Source organism: Mustela lutreola, chromosome 4, assembly GCF_030435805.1.
Source record: "Mustela lutreola isolate mMusLut2 chromosome 4, mMusLut2.pri, whole genome shotgun sequence".
Lineage (NCBI taxonomy): Eukaryota > Metazoa > Chordata > Mammalia > Carnivora > Mustelidae > Mustela > Mustela lutreola.
Genome location: NC_081293.1, coordinates 76,943,412 through 76,962,472, shown reverse-complemented (window position 1 = coordinate 76,962,472; position 19,061 = coordinate 76,943,412). Strand labels below are relative to the sequence as shown.

Below are 19,061 nucleotides of genomic sequence, written 5' to 3'. Positions count from 1 at the left end.
ATGACAAATTAATTGTGTAAAAATGTGGATTTTTCCCCGACACCCAGATTCATTTTCTAAGTGTTTTATGATGCATATTAATTGGATCATCTCATTAAGAGGAAAAAAAACCAGAATCTGAAATTAGCACATTTATGAGCACGTGAAATGCCTTTTGAATACCACAATTTAGAACTTAAATTAAAAACCAGCACATATTCTGAATTGAACTGTGTCTTGGTAGAATAATTATGTGTCTGAATATCTCAACTCCATATTCCAGGTGGTCAGTCGACAGACTAGAAAACAAGTGAAGGGAATGAATGCCCTTTTCTTTCTTTGGCAGAGAGAAGATTATGAATCAGGTATTTGTAATGCCAAAGTAAAATTTCATTTCTCTCTTTTCTCTGCTTAAATACACATGCAGAAAAATCATAAACTGTAGAAAACAAGGAACAATCCTCAGGAAACTAGAAATGAAGTGGTATCTTAATTCTAAACATGGTGAAAGTAATGAAATAATAAAAATAAGAACAGAAATTAATCAAATAAGATTGCAAGGATAAACCAACCCAGAAGGTGATTCTTTGGAAATCATCGATGAAGTAGCGAAATTTCTGACAATGTTAATCCAGAAAGAAAGAGGAAAACTCACAAATAATTTATATTAGGAAAGAAAAGGGAGCTATAATCACCAACCAATTAAATAATTAATTAATTATTTTGAAATGATTTTATTTATTTACTTATTTGAGAAAGCAGGGAGGAGGGGGAGGGGGACAGGCAGAAGGAGGGGGCAGAGGGAGAAGGAGAGAATCTAAAACAGACTCCGAGCTGAGCATGGAGCACAACATGGGGTTCAAACTCACAACCTTGAGATCAGGACCTGAGCCAAAACCAGAAGTCCGACACCTAACCGACTGAGACACCCAGGCACCCCAGGACACCCAAAGAGAACACTGACTATCTGCATTTGACAAACAGATGAAACGGGGAAAAAAAAAAATAGAAAACTTTAGCTACTAAAACAGACTCCAGGAGAAAGCAGAAAACCCTAATATTCCAGGAACCATTAAAACAATCCGATCTGTAGTTAGAAGTTTCTCCCCAGTTCCCCCAACTCTCCACACCACCAGCCACCCCCATCTCTATGTGTGGCTTACATTATTTCAAAGGCATGAGTTTTCATTTCTGCAGTAAATCCTACCATCCTTATCCAAGCCCCAAGAATCTGACCTTGCCCTGATTTTCACCATCGACTACGGCATGCTGCTTGACCTTGAACTCAGGGATCCTGTGCACCTAGTCCTGAGTCCCCGCCCCACCACTTGCTCAGTTGCTTACCTGTTCTGGGCTCTTGATGCCGCATCTGTAACATGTAGGTAACGGTGTGGTCGTTCTTCAGCACCAAGCATCGTGCTCTCTGTTTGACGGTTATCAAGAGCTTTTTCCTTTCTTACTGTCTCAACCCCACTTTGCAGCTGCAGAAGCTGTGACCCTACATTTAATGGTTGGAGTCAGAATATGAACCCAGGTGGTCTGACCCTGGAGTTTGCATGTCTGATCCCTAGGCTCAAATGCCCTCTATCTGTTCGGGCTTTGGTGAGGGTTAGTGCTTTCTTCCAGTTACCCAGGGAAGGAAAGCTTCCTGTTCATAGTCCTTATTATGATAATGATAGCTTTTTTTGCTATATTAAAGGTGATGTATAGTGCGACAGTAATCCTCACCTGCCCAGAACTTACCTTACTCATATAGAAGACATTGGAAGGGGGGGAAAAAAAGATTCGTGTCCTTGAGACCCATGTCTAGTCTCCACTTTAATTTTACAAATAAATGTAAACTATTCATCAGTGATCTAAAACTAAAAGGACAGAAAGACCGAAGTCAGACAGAAGTTTGGTAAAGCAGTTCTTTTTTAGTTGATTTTCTAGACAAGAGCAAATGAGAAATAGGAAAGCATTGCTGTGGGCAGGTACACTGAAATAAGGTTGACTCATCAAGAAAGAGTTAAACAGTAATTATATTTTAATCAGAGAAGATATTCGAAAGTGGTTAAATCTTAAAAAATTGTGTTATTATTATTTTAGTGATGCAGACTCACTACTTTTGCCATTGGAATTACAAAGCTGAAGAGTTCATTATGTTGCCAGAGTAACCCCGTATCACTTAGGCAATATCTCACAGAATCCTGGGAGTGTCTCAAACAATGACGCTTACATCTTATGTGGTGACAGTTCAGAGGAGGATAGTTGTAGGGTAAAACTCAGCAGCTCAACAGCTGATGTTCTGTAATAGAACTTCTGTTTATTACCTTATGTTTTACCTTAATGTATATATTTCTCAAATATTTAAGCTCAGCTGAGTTCTTCTAGAAGGTTGTTCTTTTCCCACATTTAATAAAGGAAGATAAAGTACACAGAAAAGGTTATGTAAGATGTCATAGGGGCTCCCGGGTGGCTCAGTCGGTTAAGTGGCTGCCTTCGGCTCAGGTCATGAGCCCAGAGTCCTGGAATCGAGTCCCGCTTCGGGCTTCCTGCTCAGCGGGGAGTTTGCTTCTCCCTCTCCCTCTGCCTCTCCCCACCTGCTTGTGCCGTCCCTTGAATAAATACAATCTTAAAAAAAAAAAAAAAAAAAGATGTCATAGCAATTCCAGCTAATAAATGGTGGAAACTGGGTTCTCCTACTGGTGTATATGGCCCCAAAGCCCAAGCTGTGGGTGCTAAAGGTCCCCGCCCCTTCCTTCTGGTGTCAGGATCAAAATCATATTATGTTATGAGACATAATTACTTTATGACCAAAGTGAGACTTGATAGCTTTCAATGTAGCCTAGACTTATCTTGAAGTAATGTAAAACATGTATTGGAGCCGTAATTTATTTAATCACTTTTCCTGTAGCAACTGCATTCTTGCTGATTGATCTAATCTAAACCACACTGTTGTGTGTTTAATCTGGACTATCCCTCTAGGGGTAAGAGAGGAGCACCTGACATCTGGTAGGTACTCCCATAGGGAACTTAACAAATACAGGGGGAAAATGCAATAAAGCAATTTCTAATATTCTTATCAGATTTCATATTCATCTTCTCCGTGTTTTAGAACAAATAAGGTGTCCTCTTATTTGTGAAGACCTGTATCAGCCTTTTTTATTTTTTAAATGTATCAGCCTTTTGTAAAGACAATGTATCAGCATATTTCTGATTTGCAGATACTAACCAAGGAGGATAAGAGAAAGTAATCTTTGGTTTTACTGCCTGAATTTTTAAATCTTTTATTAAAGTGAACAGCGCGTGTGGATCTCGGTCATTTCCTTTCTAAAGCCGGTCCCAACCCGCCAAGAGAATGACTTGGGAGACTCCTCTCTCTGCCCCTGTCCTTTGAGGCGTGAGAATGACCCTGTACCACCTTTTATCTAAATCAGATGCTGACGCAGCAGCTCACAGCCTCGCTTAGGAGCACTTCCTTTATTTCTCTCCGCCACAGTAAATTGCACCCTGTCGTGTGGTTCCTGAAAAACATGAACTCTAACCCAGCGGGGGCCAGAAAGGCTGCTGGTTGGCCAATTAGAAGTGAGACCCTGGGAGGTGGCTCGAGGTGCTCCCAGCCTCTCTCCCCTGCTGGCAGGGCGCTCCTGCTTTTCCGGTTGGTCTGTGCCAGGGCCCTCCAGCAAAGGACACGCCCAGGAGCTCACCTCGCTGCCTCTTCTGCTGGCTGGCTCCCGGAGGGGGCTGCTCACTGTCCGGTAGACACCCCCGGTATTCGGGAAAATACGGTTGTGTGCATGGAAGTGGATCAGAATTCTGAGCTTAGCCACAAAAAAAGCCCGCCCCCCTAAAAAAGGAAAAAAAGAAAGAAAAGGAAAGTTAAAGGCATTCAAGTAAAAGGTCATGAGATAAACACTGTGCTAGGCAAGATATTTTCTCCTTCATTCTTGGCATTATCTGCGGCTGGTTTTTATTTTCAGTTATTTACTTATTTTTAGATTATTTCTTTATTTGAGAGAGCGAGAGAGCATAAGCTGGGTGAAGAGCGGAGAAAGAAGCAGGCTCGCCACGGAGCAGGGATCCGGATGTGGGACTTGATCCGGGGACCCTGAGATCATGGCCAGAGCCAAAGGGAGATGCTTCACCGGCTGAGTCCCCCAGAGCCCCCAGCAGCTGGTTTTTAAAGCAAAGGCAGCATCAGTAGAGCTGCTTTCACACTGCCTTGCAGGGGTGGGGGAGGGGGAAATTGAGATTGGGAGACATCCCATTGGGACCCCAAATTCAAAAGAAATTCTGCTCCTAGGCTGTAAATCTGTGGGCACAGAGAGAGAATAAACTCTCACAAACTCAGAGCTGTGAGGCATCAGGTAGGAAAGGGTCCTGCCCCCTCCCAGGCCACTTCTAAGTGAGACCCGCTTTCTGTCCCATCCGCCCTGGGCGTGGTTGGGAATTGTTTCCTTGGTTCCAGGAGGTCCCCCTTAGCTGGGCAGCAGGGATAGGAGTTGGCCTCCATGTGTTCAGTGAATATATAGGTTTTGGTTTTTTTTAAAGATTTTATTTATTTATTTGACAGACAGAGATCACAAGCAGGCAGAGAGGCAGGCAGAGAGAGAGAGGGAAGCAGGCTCCCTGCCGAGCAGAGAACCTGATGCAGGACTCAACCCCAGGACCCTGGGATCATGACCTGAGCCAAAGGCAGAGGCTTTAACCCACTGAGCCACCCAGTATATATGTTTTTTACCAGTTCCCCAATCCCTTGCATGCCCAGATTCACAGAAGTCAGATACTCCTCCTCAACTTCTTTAAAAAGTCATGGGAAGAGGGAAATGGTGTGTCCTTGGAGGCTACAGTGAGGAAAAGGGCCTGGAGATCTGGGCAAGAAGACAGGGGGCTCTAAAACAGAAAGAATTCTCAAGGGGCCTGCTTCACTTTAAAATGTATCTGTGGCCTGTGGTTCAGATTTACGAAGTCACAGAAATGTGCCCCCACCCCGGGGTGGAGGGAGGCTAGGGAGCACGTTGGGATTGAATCGGGCCTTCCTGGTGAATGTTGGCAACTGGTTGTGGGCCCCTCCGAAGTGATGAGCCCAGTTGTGCGTGAAGAAGGTGAGAATGGGAGGGCCCAGGAAGGATGAGTGGCAAGAGGACGATGCAGCCGGGACCCCCAGCCAGGCCGGCCACAGAGGCTGCCTTTGCTCTGTGCCCCTGGAGCCCCCACTTCCAAAGGGAACTTAGGTGTTACTGGTGCATGATGCCGAGTACTTCCCTTCTGCCTTAGACATTCTCTGCTGTTTATTTCTGATCCTCCATATTCCAGTGTTTATCTTATCTTTAGCACCTAAAGTCATTATTGGCCTGCTTCCTACAATCCTTGCTGACAGGTGAGGAGCAGAAGAACGTGGTGCGGCCAGCATCAGGCTGGCCGGCCACTCCAGCCAGCTGCCTTGCTCTTTCTCAAGGACGTGATGCTTCTGCCTCAGGGCCTTTGCACCATCTCTCTCCTTTCCCTCATCTCCTACAAGTCCTTGCTTCATTTTTGGCTTCAGATAAGACCTACTGTGAAAATTCCGTTTCATATTGTCATCTGCTGCCCAGCTTACCCCCTCCACAGAGCTTCTCCTTCCCTTTGCTCTTTTTCTTTTTTCAAAAGCACATATTACCTTCTAACTTCTTATACAATGTATTTAAAATGTTTATTGTTTACCTGTCTCTTCCAATGAGAATATAAACTCTACAAGGGGCAGGAATCTTTGCCAGTTTTGTTCATGCATGCCTGGAAAAATGCCTGGTATATCCTAGATGTCCAGTTGATGATTGTTGAACGAATATGTGACTGAATTAATGAACAGATGTGTGTTAAGAGAATTAAATGAGCTACCTGTAAATTCTTGAAGGCTGGTGCATTTGGGGGACATATTTTTTTTTATAAAGATTTTATTTATTTATTTGACAGAGAGAGACACAAGGAGAGAGTAAACACAAGCGGGGGAAGTGAGAGAGAGAAGCATGCTTCCCCCTGAGCAGGGAGCCCCATGTAGGTCTCGATCCCAGGTCCCCAGGATCACGACCTGAGCCAAAGGCAGCCGCTTAATGATTGAGCCACCCAGGTGCTTGGGGGACATATTTTAGCACAGATTTAGATCCAAAAATTTACCAAATTTTTGTTATATGTCTGGGAATGTGGTGGAGAGTATATTCTAGACTTTAAGGGAACTGCTTCCTCATTCACACAACAAATATGTACATGTAGCAGGTACTGTTCTAAACTCACGATAGACGATAAAAACAAATGTCCCAAGTACTGGGCCCAGTGGTGCCAGATCCTCTGTGTTGTTTTTTTTTTTTTTTTTAAGGAGAAGCTAAAACCTGAATTTTTATATGAAATCTCCCCATTTTTAAAATATTGATAACTAACTTAGAATTTTTAAAGTTTTCTGTAACAACAAAATTAAGCATTTATAACAGTCAAATGTTGTCTTCGGGGCTGGAGCTTAATATCTAAAGAAGTTTGAAGTCTAAAGAAGTATGCAGGCTCTCCCCGGCTGGGCAGGATTTGGGTGAGTTGTGAGGTCACAGGAGGGAGGAGGGTGTTTCTGCCACTGCCTGCAAAGGCATGGAGGCAGCCAAGCCGGCTGTTGGGGATGTGATGGAGGACGTGATCCCCCTGATGGAGGATACCTGTGTCCTTACTGGTGTCGGTCACGGTCTCCCTCGGGCTGCGCTGCATCACCCTTTCTAGGTTAAACTATGGCATTTGTCGGGATGCACGTCCAGCTGCCTAAACAGAACACGGTATTGCACAAGACAGACCTTTGTCTCTGTCCCGGTCTGAGCATGAGCAGCAGCCTGGAGGGCTTCCTCTCTCTTCTTGCTTTGCCATGCCTTGGGCTCCTGTGCTCGTGCACCTGCGTGGCAGCGTCAGCGGGCAGGAAGGGCCCCAGTGGGTGGGGGAGGCCGGCTCCCTTTCTCTAGGGGCAGGATCCAGACTTTGATCACAGTACTTCTGCTCACACTCCCTGGCAGGGCCTGGGGACATGGCCATATCTAAGGCCAAGGCAGGCTGGAAAAATGTAGGTTTTTACTGGGGCCACTATATAGTAGCTAACAATTGTATTTTTCTTTGAGAAAAAGAGTGGATATCTCAAATACTGGCAGTCTGTGGCATTTGCTTTTCTGGGTCTCAGGGTCTATGTCAGGCACCTCCCACGGTGCCCTCAGTTTTCTTTGTCTTTTTTTAAGATTTATATATTTATTTTAGAGAGGAGAAGGGCCGAGGGAGGGGGGATCAGAGCCGAGCACAGAGCCCGACTCGATTCCACTACCCTGTGATCACGACCGAAACCTAAGTCAACGGTCGGACACTTTGCCGACTGAGCCACCCAGCAGCCCCTGCCCTCAGTTTTTAAAATTATTTTAGTAGGACCGCAGTAGCACCAACGGAGGGTGACACTCAACATGTACTTTTTCCTTTTAGATTCTTCTGGACCATACTTTTGGTGTTTAGATTGAAGTTACATGGCGAGGTTTTGTTTTGTTTTGTTTGCATGGTTGGTCTAGAGCAGTGTTTTTCAATAAGCATTTGTTTTCAAGATTTTATTTATTTATTTGACAGACAGAGAGTAGGCAGAGAGGCAGGCAGAGAGAGAGGAGGAAGCAGGCTCAGTGCTCCCCACTGAGCAGAGAGCCCGATGCGGGGCTCGATCCCAGGACCCTGAGATCATGACCTGAATTGAAGGCAGAGGCTTAACCCACTGAGCCACCCAGCCACCCCTAAAGCAGTGTTTTTCAAACGTCTTGGACTTGGGACCCCTTTGCCCTCTTAAAAATTACGAAGGATATTCACAAGCTTTGCCTGTATGGTCTTTATGGATTTATATTTATTGTATTAAAAACTGAAACGACATTGACAGGGATATGCAAATAAGCCATCCCCCCTCTGGACGTCTCTGCTGCAGAACCGTGACAGATAAATGGTAAAGGAGCAAATAACTATCTGAGGGATAGTATGAAAATAATGCTGACCTTGCATACCCCTCACTGGGGTCTTGGGGATCCTGCCGCACAGCTGGACAGCTACTGGTCTAGAGAACGTCACTGGCTATGTTGACTTGGGTAACAGATTGTGTTGGATTGATGCTAGGATTAGTGGTTAAAAAAAAAATTCAGACAAGACCGCTCCCTCTGAGGAGTGCATGGTCCAAAGAAATGAGTTGACCGACCCATCTATAAACTTCTTTCATCTTACATTTGAGGGAGTCAGTTTCTATTGGTGAATTACAGGTAAGTTTATGTGTGGGCGTTAATAGTGATGGGTTTGCATCTATGGCAAGGTAATAAAAGCCCATGTTCGGGATACCTGGGTGGCTCAGTCGGTTAAGCCACTGCCTTCTGCTGAGGTCATGATCCCAGGGTCCTGGGATCGAGTCCCGCATCGGGGTCCTTGCTCAGGGGGGAGCCTGCTTCTTTCTCTGCTTCTACCTGCCACTTTGCCTGCTCGTCCTCTCTCTCTCTCTGACAAATAAATAAATAAAATCTTTAAATAAATAAATAAATAAAAGCCCATGTTCAAGATCTATTGAATTATGCATTTTGTACATTCAGAAGATCATTACAGAAAATTTGGTTTGAGTCTTGTGCCCGCTGGTCATTGTTTTTGAGCACCTGGGCCTGGCCACCAGGAACCTTCTCTCACTGGGCCCATCCCACTGCCTCCCGTGGAAGTGTCAAGTGCTGGGCATTTGCATTTTCCGGTGCCTGGCTGTGGGCATGTGACCTGGGCTCCGCCAGCCACAGAACTCCATCTCATACTTTGAACTAGAAACTGGTGACATCAAACAAGACACGGCAGCTGGTGGCTGTGCTGGAAGCTGGGGGACCCCCTTCCACTCACACCAGTGCTGCTGAGTGATTTGGGGGGATTACATAGCCTCCAATCCCCATTTCCCAGGCCCTCCTGGAAATCTGTGATATTCCCATTTTCTTATGAATTCAAGAGTGGGTGCCTTCGCTTGCAGCGAGGGGCCCTGCTTGATGCGTCCCCAAAGACAGCGTCCCTGCAAGTATTATTTGGAAACCTCACATGTCAGATTTCCCCAGGCCGTGTCCTAACCATCAGTGCTGCTTGGTGGGCTCACAACGGCTGGATACAGAAGCCCTGTGGGTGAGTTCTAGGAATCTGCATTTTAAATAAGCCCCAGGCTGGCATAACTTTTAGATACAGTAAAGTTTAAGAAGCACTGTTGCAATGTTTTTAATTTTTTAAAATTGTTTGTTCTCCATGTAAGGATCTGAGCAACCCCTAAAAAATAGCTCTAGGCTTCTGCAAGACCCTAGTCAATGACTAACTAGTGTTTCATTGTCTCCTTCCCTCCCTTCCCCCCACCCAGCCGCAAATTTCCCATAAGCCTTTTTGTTCTGTCTCTTTAACTGTTTTAATGTCTTTCTTTCTCGTCCTTCCTTCCCTCCTTCCTCCCTCTCTCTCTTCCTTCCTTCTTTTCTCTTCTTTCCTTTCCCTGGTTTATTTCTTCTTACCAAGGACTTGTAATTCCCCCAAATAATGTTGCCTGCATTCTGAGATACCAGAATACCAGAATTAATTAAGGTTTTAAGCTACACTGTGACTGTGTGCCCCCCCCCCCACCCAGGTCGTTACTTTCTCGGCCATTCCTGCAGGCGACAAGCTTAAATCTCCCTGTCTAGGGGTCCCTGGGTGGCTCAGTGGGTTGAGCTTCTGCCTTCAGCTCGAGTTGTGGTCTCGGGGTCCTGGGATCCAGCCCCGCGTTGGGCTCTCTGCTCAGTGGGAGGCCTGCTTCCCCCTCTCCTTCTGCCTGCCTCTCTGCCTGCTTGTGGTTTCTGTCAGATAAGTCAATAAAATCTTAAAAAAACAAAACAAAAAAACCAACAAAAAAACCCAACTTCCTGTCTACTCCAGGAATCACTAGAGAGGATGAAGGATGCCATGTGACCTTCTGTGGAGGGTTTCTTGGGCATGGATTCAGGCCAGAAAAAAAGCTGGAAGGATTGAATGGTCAATGGGTGAGATTTCTAGAATCACAGAATGCTATGATCAGAATGAATGAATGTAGGTTAACCCCCCGCCCCCCCGTCATGAGTAAGGAACTGAAGAGAAGTTGTGTCCAGCAACACATAAATGATCTGTGGAGTAAAGAGCCAAAATAAATTTAGAAGTGGGAAGTGGTGTCATGGAGTGGGAGCCCAAGTAGTGTCAGAGAGGAGAGAATGTTCGTGGAGGGACTGTTTGAACCCGAGCACATTCACGTAACTCCGAGCCTCAGGTTCTACAACGTAAACTAAAGACCATCGTAAGAGCGGACACTTCTGTAGTCTTGACTGTGCTAGGAACTATACCAAGCACTTCCTCTGCTAACTCATCTCATCCTTATCGCATTGATATGACATAGGTCACATTATTTCCCCCAACAACACTTGTCCACAAAAGGCCATATAATGTACGTAAAGTCTCATAGCTGACATACCTGTTTTCTTGTGCTGCTTTACAAGTCACCACAAGCGTCATGGCCTTAGAGGCCATACACTTATTACCTCCGAGTTTTGTGGGTTTGGTGTCTGGGCACAGCATAACCCAGCTCCTCTGCTCAGGAGCTCACAGGGCAGCAAGGGAGGTGCTGCCCTGGGTTAGGGACTCATCTGAGGCTCGGGCTGCTCTTCCAAACTGACATGATTTCCAGCAGAATTCTTGTCCCTGCAGCTGTGGTTATTTATGGCGGCTGAGTCTTCCAGGCCAGTGGGAGACTGTCTCAATCTTTGAAAGGTTTCACCTGATTAGGCCAGGCCCACCCAGGATCATCTTTCTTTGGATTGATTCATTGCCGGCTGGTCAGACGTCTTTATCTATCTACAGACCTCTTCATCCTTGCTACGTGACATAACGTGAACATGGGAGAAGTATTCCCTCACCTCTGTTGTGTTCTGTGGATTAGAAGTCGGTTATAGGTCTCCTGCACACTCAAAGGGAGCATGGAGACTGAGGAGCAGGAGTCCGAGAGCTGTCTTACAATTCTGCCTTCCACAACTAGAAGAGCTTAGCTTAGGCCCAGACGGACTCCACCCAACATAGGAGGCCACCGCCCCAGCGTCCAAGCTCTTCACCACAAGAACAAAGTAAACCCACTTAACAACCCTGCGTGGAGTTCTGAGTAAGAAAACCCCCAGAAGACACACTGCGCACTAGGCAATCACGAAGTCTCGTCCCACCCCCGTTTTCAAAGGTCTGCTTTCAAGGAAACCGAGCCACCTGCCGTTTTGTTTTTTTCGGGAGATTTCCAAAGTCTCTCTAAAAACTCAGGTTATGTAAGTCGATTTGAAGTGTTTATATTCTGAGCCAGAAATAACCCGGGGTTTGAGATTTGAGACTCAGATTCTCTAAAAATAAATAAATAAATAAATAAATAAGAATAAGAATAAATAATAACCATAGCTCTGCTTTCTGTCTTTGAAACAGATGAAGTGATTGAGAAGAGACCGTGAACCCCTTCATTCTGCGGACAGGACAAGATGGATCAGCCGTTTACTGTGAATTCTCTGGTAGGTAGCGCCAACCCATACCTTCCACGCGGCCTGAAAACCCGAAAAGAAGAACAGAAACATATCACATGGGAAATGAGTCACCCTCCCTTCACGAAGTTGAGCACTTGTCGCTTCTTATCCATCTGTGCGGTCCCCTCCTATGAGGAAGTGACTAATAAAGCCCTCTTCACTGGAACTAAAAATAATTCTTTCTGTCCACAAAAGTGAGAAATTTTAATCTCTCTGGTTAGATTCCAAGAGGGTGGGGGAGGGGCACTTGAGAATCGACTTCATAAGCAGAGACTTCATCCTTTGTGCCTCCACTTCTTCAAGGAGAATACCTGGAAGCTTCTCTGGTGTGGGAACGACCAAGGGAGACATTCTACATACAACAGGTCCATGTTGCTCTGGGATCCAGTGCAAAGGTCCGCACGCTCAAAACTCTCATTCTCCCTTCTCTGGCTACATCTTAGGAGGGGTGACAGGAGCCCTGGGATCGCAGGGACATATTGTGTGTCCCAGATCATTCTCAGGGTGAGAATGTAGGCACATTATGTAACCTCCATGGCCCCATTTTTCTACTTTGCACATTACAACCATTGGGAACAATATTTTTACGGTTCGCAGCCAATCATGGGGGCTTGATCAGGGGAAGCTGTTATGATCATTAGCCTTCTCTGATAGCCAGCACCTGCCCGTGCAAAGCTTTAGCCCCAGATCATAGAGAAATGGAGGGGGCATCCAGGTGGCTCAGTGGTTAAGCATCTGCCTTCGGCTCAGGTCATGATCCCAGGGTCCTGGGGTCGAGCCCTGCATCGGGTGGGGGGGGGGGGGGTCGCTGCTCAGCAGGGAGTGGGGGGGGGGGTCGCTGCTCAGCAGGGAGTATGCTTCTCTCTCTCCCACTCCCCCTGTTTGTGCTTGCTCTCTCTCTGTCAAATAAGTAAATCTTTTTTTTTTTTTTTTATAATTTTTTTATTTTTTATAAACATATATTTTTATCCCCAGGGGTACAGGTCTGTGAATCACCAGGTTTACACACTTCACAGCACTCACCAAATCACATGCCCTCCCCAATGTCCATAATCCCAACCCCTTCTCCCAAACCCCCTCCCCTCGGCAACCCTCAGTTTGTTTTGTGAGATTAAGAGTCACTTATGGTTTGTCTCCCTCCCAATCCCATCTTGTTTCATTTATTCTTCTTCTACCCACTTAAGCCTCCATGTTGCATCACCACTTCCTCATATCAGGGAGATCATATGATAGTTGTCTTTCTCTGCTTGACTTATTTCGCTAAGCATGATACGCTCTAGTTCCATCCATGTTGTTGCAAATGGCAAGATTTCATTTCTTTTGATGGCTGCATAGTATTCCATTGTGTATATATACCACATCTTCTTGATCCATTCATCTGTTGATGGACATCTAGGTTCTTTCCATAGTTTGGCTATTGTGGACATTGCTGCTATAAACATTCGGGTGCATGTGCTCCTTTGGATCACTACATTTGTATCTTTAGGGTAAATACCCAATAGTGCAATTGCTGGGTCATAGGGCAGTTCTATTTTCAACATTTTGAGGAACCTCCATGCTGTTTTCCAGAGTGGCTGCACCAGCTTGCATTCCCACCAACAGTGTAGGAGGGTTTCCCTTTCTCCGCATCCTCGCCAGCATCTGTCATTTCCTGACTTGTTGATTTTAGCCATTCTGACTGGTGTGAGGTGATATCTCATTGTGGTTTTGATTTGTATTTCCCTGATGCCGAGTGATATGGAGCACTTTTTCATGTGTCTGTTCGCCATCTGGATGTCTTCTTTGCAGAAATGTCTGTTCATGTCCTCTGCCCATTTCTTGATTGGATTATTTGTTCTTTGGGTGTTGAGTTTGCTAAGTTCTTTATAGATTCTGGACACTAGTCCTTTATCTGATGTGTCGTTTGCAAATATCTTCTCCCATTCTGTCAGTTGTCTTTTGATTTTGTTAACTGTTTCCTTTGCTGTGCAAAAGCTTTTGATCTTGATGAAATCCCAGTAGTTCATTTTTTCCCTTGCTTCCCTTGCCTTTTGCGTTGTTCCTAGGAAGATGTTGCTGCGGCAGAGGTCGAAGAGGTTGCTGCCCGTGTTCTCCTCAAGGATTTTGATGGATTCCTTTCGTACATTGAGGTCCTTCATCCATTTTGAGTCTATTTTTGTGTGTGGTGTAAGGAAATGGTCCAATTTCATTTTTCTGCATGTGGCTGTCCAATTTTCCCAGCACCATTTATTGAAAAGGCTGTCTTTTTTCCATTGGACATTCTTTCCTGCTTTGTCGAAGATTAGTTGACCATAGATTTGAGGGTCTATTTCTGGGCTCTCTATTCTGTTCCATTGATCTATGTGTCTGTTTTTGTGCCAGTACCATGCTGTCTTGATGATGACAGCTTTGTAATAGAGCCTGAAGTCCGGAATTGTGATGCCACCAACGTTGGCTTTCTTTTTCAATATCCCTTTGGCTATTCGAGGTCTTTTCTGGTTCCATATAAATTTTAGCATTATTTGTTCCATTTCTTTGAAAAAGATGAATGGTACTTTGATAGGAATTGCAGACATTTTCACAATATTTATTCTTCCAATCCAGGAGCATGGCACATTTTTCCATTTCTTTGTGTCTTCCTCAATTTCTTTCATGAGTACTTTATAGTTTTCTGAGTATAGATTCTGTGTCTCTTTGGTTAGGTTTATTCCTAGGTATTTTATGGTTTTGGATGCAATTGTAAATGGGATTGACTCCTTAATATCTCTTTCTTCTGTCTTGCTGTTGGTGTAGAGAAATGCAACTGATTTCTGTGCATTGATTTTATATCCTGACACTTTACTGAATTCCTGTATAAGTTCTAGCAGTTTTGGAGTGGAGTCTTTTGGGTTTTCCACATATAGTATCATATCATCTGCGAAGAGTGATAATTTGACTTCTTCTTTGCCGATTTGGATGCCTTTAATTTCCTTTTGTTGTCTGATTGCTGAGGCTAGGACCTCTAGTACGATGTTGAATAGCAGTGGTGATAATGGACATCCCTGCCGTGTTCCTGACCTTAGCGGAAAAGCTTTCAGTTTTTCTCCATTGAGAATGATATTTGCGGTAGGTTTTTCATAGATGGCTTTGATGATATTGAGGTATGCGCCCTCTATCCCTACACTTTGAAGAGTTTTGATCAGGAAGGGATGTTGTACTTTGTCAAATGCTTTTTCAGCATCTATTGAGAGTATCATATGGTTCTTGTTCTTTCTTTTATTGATGTGTTGTATCACATTGACTGATTTGCGGATGTTGAACCAACCTTGCAGCCCTGGAATAAATCCCACTTGGTCGTGGTGAATAATCCTTTTAATGTACTGTTGAATCCTATTGGCTAGTATTTTGTTGAGTATTTTTGCATCTGTGTTCATCAAGGATATCGGTCTATAGCTCTCTTTTTTGGTGGGATCCTTGTCTGGTTTTGGGATCAAGGTGATGCTGGCCTCATAAAATGAGTTTGGAAGTTTTCCTTCCATTTCTATTTTTTGGAACAGTTTCAGGAGAATAGGAATTAGTTCTTCTTTAAATGTTTGGTAGAATTCCCCCGGGAAGCCGTCTGGCCCTGGGCTTTTGTTTGTTTGGAGATTTTTAATGACTGTTTCAATCTCCTTACTGGTTATGGGTCTGTTCAGGCTTTCTATTTCTTCCTGGCTCAGTTGTGGTAGTTTATATGTTTCTAGGAATGCATCCATTTCTTCCAGATTGTCAAATTTATTGCCGTAGAGTTGCTCATAGTATGTTCTTATAATAGTTTGTATTTCTTTGGTGTTAGTTGTGATCTCTCCTCTTTCATTCATGATTTTATTTATTTGGGTCCTTTCTCTTTTCTTTTTGATAAGTCGGGCCAGGGGTTTATCAATTTTATTAATTCTTTCAAAGAACCAGCTCCTACTTTCGTTGATTTGTTCTATTGTTTTTTTGGTTTCTATTTCATTGATTTCTGCTCTGATCTTTATGATTTCTCTTCTCCTGCTGGGCTTAGGGTTTCTTTCTTGTTCTTTCTCCAGCTCCTTTAGGTGTAGGGTTAGGTTGTGTACCTGAGACCTTTCTTGTTTCTTGAGAAAGGCTTGTACCGCTATATATTTTCCTCTCAGGACTGCCTTTGTTGTGTCCCACAGATTTTGAACCGTTGTATTTTCATTATCATTTGTTTCCATGATTTTTTTCAATTCTTCTTTAATTTCCCGGTTGACCCATTCATTCTTTAGAAGGATACTGTTTAGTCTCCATGTATTTGGGTTCTTTCCAAACTTCCTTTTGTGGTTGAGTTCTAGCTTTAGAGCATTGTGGTCTGAAAATATGCAGGGAATGATCCCAATCTTTTGATACCGGTTGAGTCCTGATTTAGGACCGAGGATGTGATCTATTCTGGAGAATGTTCCATGTGCACTAGAGAAGAATGTGTATTCTGTTGCTTTGGGATGAAATATTCTGAATATATCTGTGATGTCCATCTGGTCCAGTGTGTCGTTTAAGGCCTTTATTTCCTTGCTGTTCTTTTGCTTGGATGACCTGTCCATTTCAGTGAGGGGAGTGTTAAAGTCCCCTACTATTATTGTATTATTGTTGATGTGTTTCTTTGATTTTGTTATTAATTGGTTTATATAGTTGGCTGCTCTCAAATAAGTAAATCTTAAAAAAAACAAAGAAAGAAAGAAATGGAGGGCCTGGTTCTTGCTCTGAAATAGGTTATGGCCCACGTCCTCTTTGCCAGGAACGTCCTTCACAGAGGCTTGGTTGCTTTGAGACGATGAGGAGTGGAGAACTGTAGGAACTTCTTTGTTTTCAGACCCCATGCTGTCGGGGCGCTGTGGGGGGGATCCCACCCACAGAGGAAGGGATCATCCTTTTGGAGTGTCTTACGTGTTTTCCATGTCTTACGTGTTAGCCACGATTAAAATGTTAGTAGACATGACAGTGTCAAATGAACACTGTGGCTTTTTCATTGGGATATTTTGTATTTTGTAAGATATCACAAACCCGACTTGATAGATCGATGAAGACAGGAAGCTCTTTCCTCATTTATTCTGAGATCAATTTTGAGTTTGGAAAGGATAGGACCGTTCAACAGAGGAAAAATAAATCTTATTTTCACGTCCAAGTAAAATCTAGTTATAATCACAATGCACCTGTTTCCTTCTTCCTCCTTTATTTGGTAAATGTATTGATTATTGTCTGTGCTGCAAGGAATATGCTACATCCTGAGGGAACATGGACACTGCATACAAATAATTATAATTCAGTGCAGACTGTTTAGTAATAAAGAGTGGACCAATTACTTTTGCACGTGTAGGAACCTGGAAACCCTCTTTGGAAAATGGGCTAATTTTCATAGTTTGTTTGTTTGTTTTTTTTTTCTCCTCATTTTTTGATGCTATTGGCTCCTTTATCTGTCGAATAGCAGCATTTTCCCCGGGTGCTGCCGGGAGCAACAGGTGCGCGTGGCGTGGCTGCCACGTGCCGGGCTTCTCCCTTGGACGAGACGCCCGCGCTCAGGCCTGAGGCTGAGACGCCGCAAGCTTCCATTCCTGCTTCTGAGGAGGGGAAGCCTCCAGCAGCTTCTCAGAAATTAGAAAGTCTTTTCGAAAACTGTAGGAGCAGCCCAGCAGGGTCTGGCTAGAAGGAAGTGTGCCTTCGCGTAAGGTGAGGTCCCGGAGGCGGGGCTGGGTGTTGTGTGCGGTCACACCTCCCTCTTCTCACGATTCTGGACCCAGTGAGAACTGATTGAAGATGCTGAGGTCGAAAATCCAGTGTCTGCTTTATTCTTTATCACTTGGCCCTGGAGACAGACTCCAGGAGACTCGCAAGTCTCCTTATCCCTTCCGCTCTAAACTGAACTTGCCACCTTGTCACGGGAGGGATCGCTGGAGACTTCCGGGCTAGGAAGCCCAGGCCCTGAGGACCCCAGCCTCCTCGGGGAGAAGGAAACAGGGAGGAGAACAGGTTTATGCCTCTGTGGCTGGTTGTAGATTTCCCCTTTAGAAACAAGAATCAGGGTGCCTGGGTGGCTCATTGGGTTCAGCATCTGCCTTCGGCTCAGGTTATGATTTCAGGGTCCTGGGATGGAGCTGGTCATGACTGCAGGGTCCTGGGATCAAGCCCCGCCGTCGGCTCTCTCAAATAAATAAATAAAATCTTAAAAAAACAAAAAAGAAGAAAACGAAAAAATAATTCCAGGTCTCTAGGGTTCTGTCTGCTACAGAATTACCACCACGGTGGCCCCCTCCCCAGGCATGGAAAGAGCTATACACACGGGACTCTGTAGCCTGTCCTGATGGCTTGAATCCATCCTTCCTGGCCAGACTAAAATCCATTCCACCTGGATTTCTTTTTTAAGTTTCTACAGACCTTTTAATGGAAGGCGCTGCCCTTGACTGACAGAGGCAGTTCTGGGAGCTAAATTTGCTCTGGGCTAATTCCATTCCTATTGATCAAAGGATGCTAGAGGGGTCTAAGGCAGCGTTTCCCAAACAGGCAGCACGCGGCAGTGCCTCGGGGAACATAAATTCAACCCTGGGTTCTTCAAGCCCGCCTCTAATCTGTCGATGCCAGGGGAGGCCTGTTGGGAATTTTTTTTTTTTAATTAAGAAATGTACTTTATTTTTTTTTATTTATTTTTTATTTTCAGCATAACAGTATTCATTATTTTTGCACCACACCCAGTGCTCCATGCAATCTGGGCCCTCTATAACACCCACCACCTGGTACCCCGACCTCCGACCCCCCACCCCTTCAAAACCCTCAGATTGTTTTTCAGAGTCCATAGTCTCTCATGGTTCACCTCCCCTTCCAATTTCCCCCAACTCCCTTCTCTCTAACTCCCCATGTCCTCCATGCTATTTGTTACGCTGAATACCCAACTTTTGTAGCAACATGGACGGGACTGGAGGAGATTATGCTGAGTGAAATCAGTCAAGCAGAGAGAGTCAACTATCATATGGTTTCACTTATTTTTGGAGCATAACAAATAGCATGAAGGACATGGGGAATTTTTATTTTTTTCTTAAAAACACTTTGCTAAAGGTTTTACTTATTTACTTAGAGAGAGAGAGAAAGAGAGAGAAATCAGGAGCAGGGGGAGGGGCAGAGGGAGAAGCAGCCTCCCCGCTGAGCAGGAAGCTGGTCTTGGGGCTCCATCCCAGGACCTGGGACCATGACCTGAGGTAGAAGCAGACGCTTAGCCCACTCAGCCACCTAGGCACCTGGGGACTCTGTACTTTGAAGAAACTCCCAGTTGATTCTGGCAGTGCTGGTACATAGAGTGGGCTTGGAGATGCAGTGATCTAGAGCTGGGGTCAGCAGACAGGGGTGTGAGCACCAAAGTCACACACTTGTTTTTAAAACAGAACCAGGATCCTTTGCTTACATGTTGTGTGTGGCCGTTTGTCCCTCAGCAGAGCTTAAGTAGTTGTGGTGGGGACTCTAGGGCCTACAAAGCCCCAAATATTTGCTCTACGGCCTTTAACAAGAAAAAGAAGTTGACATTTTTGCCTTTCCGAAGCA

General features: G+C 44.7%; 1 protein-coding gene across 5 annotated transcripts in view; it reads left to right on the top strand.

Annotated features, from left to right (window-relative positions):
• STAMBPL1 (STAM binding protein like 1) overlaps positions 1-19,061 on the top strand; it is a 53,089-nt gene that overhangs the window by 14,639 nt on the left and 19,389 nt on the right. For all 5 annotated transcript variants that reach the window (XM_059172460.1, XM_059172463.1, XM_059172462.1 and 2 more), the window contains exon 2: positions 11,443-11,525. In XM_059172460.1, coding sequence (XP_059028443.1) covers positions 11,496-11,525 — 30 coding nt within the window. In that variant the 5' untranslated portion in view covers positions 11,443-11,495. The remainder of the gene's footprint in view (positions 1-11,442; positions 11,526-19,061) is intronic.